This window comes from Numenius arquata, unplaced genomic scaffold, assembly GCF_964106895.1.
Source record: "Numenius arquata unplaced genomic scaffold, bNumArq3.hap1.1 HAP1_SCAFFOLD_257, whole genome shotgun sequence".
Lineage (NCBI taxonomy): Eukaryota > Metazoa > Chordata > Aves > Charadriiformes > Scolopacidae > Numenius > Numenius arquata.
The window spans coordinates 40,044-47,890 of record NW_027414631.1 but is presented as its reverse complement, the minus strand read 5'-3'; the positions used below and the strand labels follow the sequence as shown (position 1 = coordinate 47,890).

General features: G+C 53.3%; 1 protein-coding gene across 1 annotated transcript; it reads right to left on the bottom strand.

The window, feature by feature from the left end:
* Positions 1 to 751: 751 nt before the first annotated feature.
* On the bottom strand, positions 752 to 1,669 carry LOC141478104 (olfactory receptor 14A16-like). The gene has a single exon (XM_074167240.1). The coding sequence runs from the start codon at positions 1,667 to 1,669 to the stop codon at positions 752 to 754; it is 918 nt and encodes a 305-aa protein (XP_074023341.1).
* Positions 1,670 to 7,847: the final 6,178 nt, after the last annotated feature.

The following is a 7,847-nucleotide window of genomic DNA, read 5'->3' as shown; positions in this document are numbered from 1 at the left end:
GGGGCCTGGCTGAGCAAGGACACTGCTGCTGGCCCCCACCCTGTGCACTCCCACCGTCAAGCTGCACGCTGGTGTTTTGGATTGCAGGGCATATTCCTGGGCAGGTTCTTGGGAGCAATTTTGGAAGAGGACCTGAGCCTCCATGCCCTGCCCTGAGGAGACCCCCGGGTAGGATGGAGGTGCTGTTAGGGAGCCCAGCTCTGTCAGAGAAGCGCCCAGTGCCTGTCCCTGCCGGTGGTGACAGGGCTGCCACACAGCAGGACTATGAGCTGCCAGAGCACTCGGTCCTTACAGCAAGGCCAGGGCTCAGGAGAGTGTGGGAGTGAGAAAGAGTAGCTCTGGGCAGAGCAAGCGCATGTGCTCCCTTGCACTACTGCTGCGCTGAGACTCTTTCCCCTCCGTTCTGCAAACAGGCAGTGACCCTGCAGCTCCAGGGAAGTTCTCACAAGAGGGTCTTGGGCAAACAAGTAACTTGAAGATTCTTTATTTTGTTTAAACACGCAGAGACCTCGGGTTCTCATTTACACAGTCTGTGGGCCTCACAAAGTTGGACAGACGTGCAATTAGAAACAGCACAATAACATTACTTTCTGGATAACATTATACAAAATAAAACAAAAAACCCCAAACCACGACCAAAATTAACAACAACTAAAGAAGATGTCTTTGGATTATAAGGAGCTACATTAGGAGTCATTTGCATAAAAAGACTTTATAAAGCATTCTTAAAGACAGTTTATCGCTTCTAAAATCATCTGGTCATCAGTTTCCACAGGGCATCCTTGAGCTCCTGGTTCCTCATGCTGTAGATGAGGGGGTTCACAGCTGGAGGCACCAATGAATAAAGACCTGACACCACCAGGTCTGGAACTGGTGAGGAGATGGAGGGGGGCTTCAGGTAGGCAAACATGGCAGTGCTGACAAACAGGGACACCACGGCCAGGTGAGGGAGGCAGGTAGAAAAGGCTTTGTGCTGACCCCGCTCAGAGGGGATCCTCAGCACGGCCCTGAAGATCTGCACATAGGACAGCACAATGAACACAAAACAAACAAAAGATGAAAAACAACTTAAGATAAGAAGCCCAGCTTCCCTGTAGTAGGAGTGTGAGCAGGAGAGCTTGAGGATCTGGGGGATTTCACAGAAGAACTGGTCCACAGCATTGCCCTGGCAGAGGGGCAGTGAAAATGTATTGGCCGTGTGCAGGAGAGCATGGAGAAACCCACCGCCCCAGGCAGCTGCTGCCATGTGGACACAAGCTCTGCTGCCCAGGAGGGTCCCGTAGTGCAGGGGTTTGCAGATGGCAACGTAGCGGTCGTAAGACATGATGGTGAGAAGATAAAACTCTGCTACAGCACAGAAAAAAAAAACCAAAACCTGTGTAGCACATCCCCAGTAGGAGATGTTCCTTGTTTCCCACAGGGAATTGGACATGGCTTTGGGGACAGTGGTGGAGATGGAGCCCAGGTCAAGGAGGGAGAGGTTGAGGAGGAAGAAGTACATGGGGGTGTGGAGGTGGTGGTCACAGGCTACGGCGGTGATGATGAGGCCGTTTCCCAGGAGGGCAGCCAGGTAGATGCCCAGGAAGAGCCAGAAGTGCAAGAGCTGCAGCTCCCGTGTGTCTGCGAATGCCAGGAGGAGGAACTGGGTGATGGAGCTGCCGTTGGACATATTCTCTTTCTTCCCCTGGGGACTCTGTCCAAAGAATAAAAAGAGGAAAATTATGAGACACAATTCTTTAGGCAAAACCTCTCCATTCTTCATAGAAATCCCCCCCAGCTGAAATGCATTTCCTTTCTCTGGTTGGTGCTGGCTGAGTGTGGTGTGAGGAGCAGGACCTCAGCCCGTGTGCTGCTGAGGAGTCAGCTTTGCTCTGCTGCAGTGGGTCCATGGGAGCTGCTTTGTGACAGCTCCCACGCTCACAAGGGATGTCAGATGGAATCCACCTTTAATGCAAAGTTCAGTATCTGCACTCAGGACTCTCCAGAGCGTGGGCTGCAGAGGAGAGGCTGAGCGTGTCCTCATCATAATTTTGGCATGTTTGGTATTTTCCCCCATCACATCTGGTGAGTGTTCTTTTGAGGGGTAGAAATCCTCGTTTATATCACTGAAGATGTCAAGAGTCTAGAGACAGGACAAGCAAAAGGGCTCAGCTCTCTGTGGCTCAGAGCAGAGCCAGGAGAGCTGCAGTGTCCGTCGGTCTTTTCCCATCTGCCCTGCGCTTTCGCTTGTGCGGCCTTGAAGATGACTTCACACACAAATCGCTCTTTAAAAACCACAAATATGTGAACTCATACAGGAGCAGAAAAACACTCTTCTGAAGGGCAGATCCGTGAACTCTTCTCGGTGCCAGCCCAGAGATGGAGCTGTGATGAAGGGAGCAGGACACAACCCCTCTCCGAGAGAAGCAAAGGGCTCCGAGAGGAGAGTGCCGCCCCCCCAAGGAAAGGCTCACCTCCCCCGAGGATCCTAGGGGAGAGCTGTGCCTTTCTTTCTGGGGGCAGCTCGCAAGGCCAGCAGGACAGGCAAAGCAGACAGTCAGGGGTCCCGAGGGTGGGAGGTTCTAAAGAGAGAGTCAGCTCATTGCCCAGCAGACACTGCCCAGAAGACATCTCCAGGGAAGGGCCAAGAGAGAGCTGCCTGAAGGCACCCTCCCCCAGTGCGTGTTGGCAGTTTCCCCCCAGCCCTTGCCCATCTCTCTGCTGCCCGGGGCTGTCCCTGCCAGGAGCTGTTTCTCTCTCCCCAGGTCTCCTCCTGCCACTGCTCCCAGAGCCCATCCCACCCGCTGGGGCTCAGCTCTGCCCCGCAGAACCTCCCAGCAGCCGGGCACTGCACAGGGCCACCTCTGGCTGTGCAGGCTCCGTGGGGACATCAGGGCCACATGAGGAGGCTGAAAAGCGATGCTGATGCTGTCTGTAAGCCAGGGTGTGTGGCTTCCTGATACTCTCTGGTACTCTTGACCCCCTTAGAGGAACAGACTTGGAGTTTAGGTGCATCCTTCTGAAGGCAGAAATGAGATTCTCTGTCCCATTGCCCACCCAGACAACCCAGAGTAGGAGATTCCTTCCCTTTCAGGTAGATCCTTACTGTATTCCTAGAAAGGTCTCCTGGGAATGTCCTGTAGTGGTGTGGAGCTGTGAGCAGCCCTGACCCACACAGCACTCTCTGGACAGAAAAAGCCTGCCCTGCCAGGGCTCACTCCTTCCACCCACAGCTTCTCCCCACAGCTCCATGGGGAGCTCCCCGGGCAGGCTGAGCGGCAGAGTCCCTGCCCTGGCACACAGAGCCCTGGGGTGCAGGGACCCTGCTCGGAAGGACAGCCCTGGGCACCCCTGGCTGCACACCCACCTTCACCCCCTGCAGCTGTCCCTGGGAGAAGGCAGCCATCATGCCCTGTCCCTCTGAGGGTGCATCAGGAAAGACGTGCTCTGGAGCACATCCTCTTCTTCTACAGCAGAGAAACTAAGAGAGTCCTCCTGACAGATCCCATCACTGTCAGATGTACCAGCTGTAGGAGATCCCTCCAGGAACTGCAGCTGCGTTGCCCTGCACCCAGAGACTTACCACGTAGAGGGCTGTGAAGATTTCTGCCCCAGTGAGCTCTCAGCATCCTCCCACTCCCAACTGCCTTTAAGCTCTCTCAGCCGTGCAGGTCTCCCCTCGCTGCCTGCAGGCAGCGCCCCCAGCCCTGTTCCTGGGCAGAGCTGTCTCTCTGCAGCGCTGCCCATGGCCATCAGCTCCCTCCATCCCAGGAGCCCGGCCCAGCTCAGCAGCAGAGGGAGCATCCCAAGGCAGCACGTCCTCTGCCCCTCTGGGCTCCCTCCAGGTGTCCCTGGGGCTCCAGGGGAACCTGCTGTGAAACAGGATGAAGTCATCCCTGATGTTCCCTCCCTCAGCTGGGGAGAGACATTTCTTTCCAGAAGTATCTATTCTCCTCTCAGAATTACATGTAAATGTCACCTTTCTTGGGCTTATTATTAGACAGGACACCCAGAGAGTGACAGGCAGGGACCCCCGTTATCCCTGCTGAGGGAAGGGATCCCGCTGAGTCAATCACAGAATCACAGAGGTTGGAAGGGACCTTTTAAGATCATCTAGTCCAACCAATGAAAAAAAAACAAAAAAAAACAAACAAACAAAAAAACAACCACCACACACGCAACCCACACACACACCACCACACCACCCAACACTAATCCATATTCCCAAGCACTATGTCAACTCCTCTCTTGAATACCTCCAGGGATGGTGCCTCAACCACCTCCCTGGGCAGCCCATTCCAATGCCTGACAACCCTTTCAGTAAAGAAATATTTCCTAATATCTAACCTGAACTTCCCCTGGCGCAACTTGAGGCCATTGCCTCTTGTCCTATCATCTGTAACTTGGGAGAAGAGACCGACCCCCGCCTCTCTACAGCCTCCTTTCAGGTACTTGTAGAGAGCAATAAGGTCTCCCCTCAGTCTCCTCTTCCCCAGACTGAACAACCCCAGCTCCCTCAGCCTCTCTTCGTAAGACTTGTGCTCCAGACCCCTCACCAGCTTCGTTGCCCTTCTCTGGACCTGCTCCAGCACCTCAATGTCTTTCCTGTGGTAGGGGGCCCAAAACTGGACGCAGTACTCGAGGTGGGGTCTCACCAGTGCCGAGTACAGGGGGACGATCACCTCTCGGGTCCTACTCACTACACTGTTCTTGATACAGGCCAGGATGCTGTTGGCCTTTTTGGCCACCTGGGCACACTGCTGGCTCATGTTCAGCCTGCTGTCGACCAACACCCCCAGGTCCTTTTCTGCCAGGCAGCTCTCCAGCCATTCTTCCCCAAGCCTGTAGCGCTGCCTGGGGTTGCTGTGACCCAAGTGCAGGACCCGGCACTTGGCCTTATTGAACCTCATCCCGTTGGTCTCAGCCCATCGATCCAGCCTGTCTGGATCCCTCTGCAAAGCCTCTCTACCCTCCAGCAGATCAACACTGCCACCCAGCTTGGTGTCGTCTGCAAATTTGCTGAGGGTGCTTTCGATCCCCTCGTCCAGATCATTGATAAAGATGTTGAAGAGAACCGGCCCCAGTACCGAGCCCTGTGGGACACCACTCGTGACCGGTCGCCAACTGGACTTCATTCCATTCACCACCACTCTCTGGGCCCGGCCCTCCAGCCAGTTTTTAACCCAGCGGAGAGTATACCCATCTAAGCCATGAGCATCCAGTTTCTCCAGCAGGATACTGTGGGACACTGTATCAAAGGCCTTGCTAAAGTCTAGGTAGATAACATCCACAGCCTTTCCTTCATCCACCAAGCGAGTCACTTTGTCATAGAAGGAGATCAGGTTTGTCAAGCAGGACCTGCCCCTTGTGAACCCATGCTGGCTGGGCCTGATCACCTGGGCATCCTTCATGTGTTGCATAATGGCACTCAGGATGATCTGTTCCATCACCTTCCCAGGCACCGAGGTCAGACTGACAGGCCTGTAGTTCCCTGGATCATCCTTCCGACCCTTCTTGTGGATGGGCGTCACATTTGCTAGGCGCCAGTCGGCTGGGACCTCCCCAGTTTGCCACGACTGTTGGTAGATGATGGAAAGTGGCTCTGCAAGCACTTCTGCCAGCTCCCTCAGAACCCTCGGGTGAATCCCATCTGGGCCCATAGACTTGTTTATGTCGAGGTTATGGAGCAAGTCCCTCACCATCTCCCTTAGAATTACGGGGGCTTCGTCCTGCTCCCCGCCCCTAACTGCTAGCTCAGGGGTCTGGGTACTCGGGGGACACCCTACTCCACTGCTAAAGACCGAGGCAAAGAAGGCATTCAGTACCTCAGCCTTCTCCTCATCCTTTGTCACTATGTTACCTTCCATATCCAGGAGAGAGTGGAGGTTCTCCCGAGTCCTCCTCTTGCTATTAATATATTTATAGAAATTCTTTTTATTGTTTTTAACATCCAGGGCCAGGTTCAGTTCTAGCTGAGCTTTGGCCTTTCTAATCTTTTCCCTGCATAACTTTACTACACCTTTGTAATCTTCCTGAGTCGCCTGTCCTTTTTTCCAAAGGACATAAACTTTCCTTTTTTCCCTGAGCTGTGACCTTAACTCTTTGTTCAGCCAGGCCGGTCTCTTCCCTCGACAGCTCGCTTTCCTGCGCACAGGGACAGCCTGCTCCTGTGCTTTTAGGACTTCTTCCTTGAAAAGTGTCCAGCCTTCCTGGACTCCTTTGCCCTTCAGGGCTGCCTCCCAAGGGACTCTGTCAAGCAGACTTTTGAAAAGACCAAAGTCTGCCCTCCGGAAGTCCATGATGGCAGTCCTGCTGGTTCCCCTTCTTGCTTCCCTGAGAATCAGAAACTCTATCATTTCATGATCACTGTACCCCAGACGGCCTCCAACTGTTACATCCCCCACAAGTTCCTCTCTGTTTGCAAACAGCAGATCAAGTAGCGCTCCTTCCCTAGTTGGCTCACTCACCAGCTGTGTCAGGAAGTTATCCCCAACACACTCCAGGAATCTCCTAGACTGTTCCCTCTCAGCTGTATGGAGTGCCCAGCTGATATCTGGTAGGTTGAAGTCACCCACCAGGACAAGTGCAAGTGATCTCGAGACACCTGCTAGCTGCTTATAGAACATTTCATCAACCTCTGCATCCTGGTTGGGTGGTCTGTAATAGACTCCCACCACAATATCAGCCTTGCTGGTCCTCCCCTTGATTCGTACCCACAGGCACTCAACTCTACTATTACCCTTATTTATCTCCACACATTCATATTCCTCCCTAACATACAGGGCCACTCCTCCTCCTCTCCTTCCTTGCCTGTCCCTTCTGAAGAGCTTGTAGCCATCCATTGCAGCACTCCAGTCATTCGATTCATCCCACCACGTTTCCGTGATGGCAACTACATCATAGCTTTCATGCCGTACAATGGCTTCCAGCTCCTCCTGTTTGTTGCCCATACTACGTGCATTTGTGTAAATGCACTTTAGCTGGGCTAGTTTTCTTGCCATTTTTATGGGGGGGTGAGGCCCAACACCTCCCTGACCATGCTCAGACCCTTCTGTGGTATCCAGCCTATCACTGTCCCTCATGTCATTACCACATGGGTTACCATCCTCCACCTCTGCTGAGGCAACAGGCCACAAGACCTTGCTAGCACTTTTACCCATCGGCACTGGTAATCTGCTCCCAGGCTCCTCCTTAGTAATCCTGCTTTCATCCCCATCCCCCTTCAACCCTAGTTTAAAGCCCTTTCAATGAGCCCTGCTAATTCTTGTCCTAATATTCCTCTTTCCCTTTGGGTAAGGCTTGCCCTACCAGTTGCCACCTGGTCTAATGTCCTATAGAACATCCCATGATGAAAGAAACCAAAGTTCTGACGGTGACACCAGCCTTGGAGCCAAGAGTTAATCTGCTGGCTCTTCCTGTTTATACCCTCATCAATCCCTGCAAGTAATGGGATGGAGGAGAACACAATTTGTGCTCCTGATCCCTTAACCAGCTGTCCAAGGGCCCTAAAGTCTTTCTTCAGGGCCCTTGGACTACTGTTAGCTACCTGATCCCTGCCTACTTGAAATACCAATAATGGATAGTAATCCGAGGGGCGGACCAGGGCAGGGAGATTTTTCTTTATATCCTTAATCCTCAATGGAGCGTCTCATTCTGTGTTTCTATTCCCAGCATTGGAACAAACCTCAGCTCCCTTTCCATGCCTGCCACAAACCCATAGGAGGTGGGATTCCTCTCGCGCAGGGGTTGAGGTGTGCACAAAACCAGGCTCCCGCGTGTGAGCTCCTTGTCTCAGCTCCCAGGGATCCTATATGAGCCTGGTGGGAAATCCTTTGGCCAAGTGAACTGACCGCTGATGCCCAAATAAA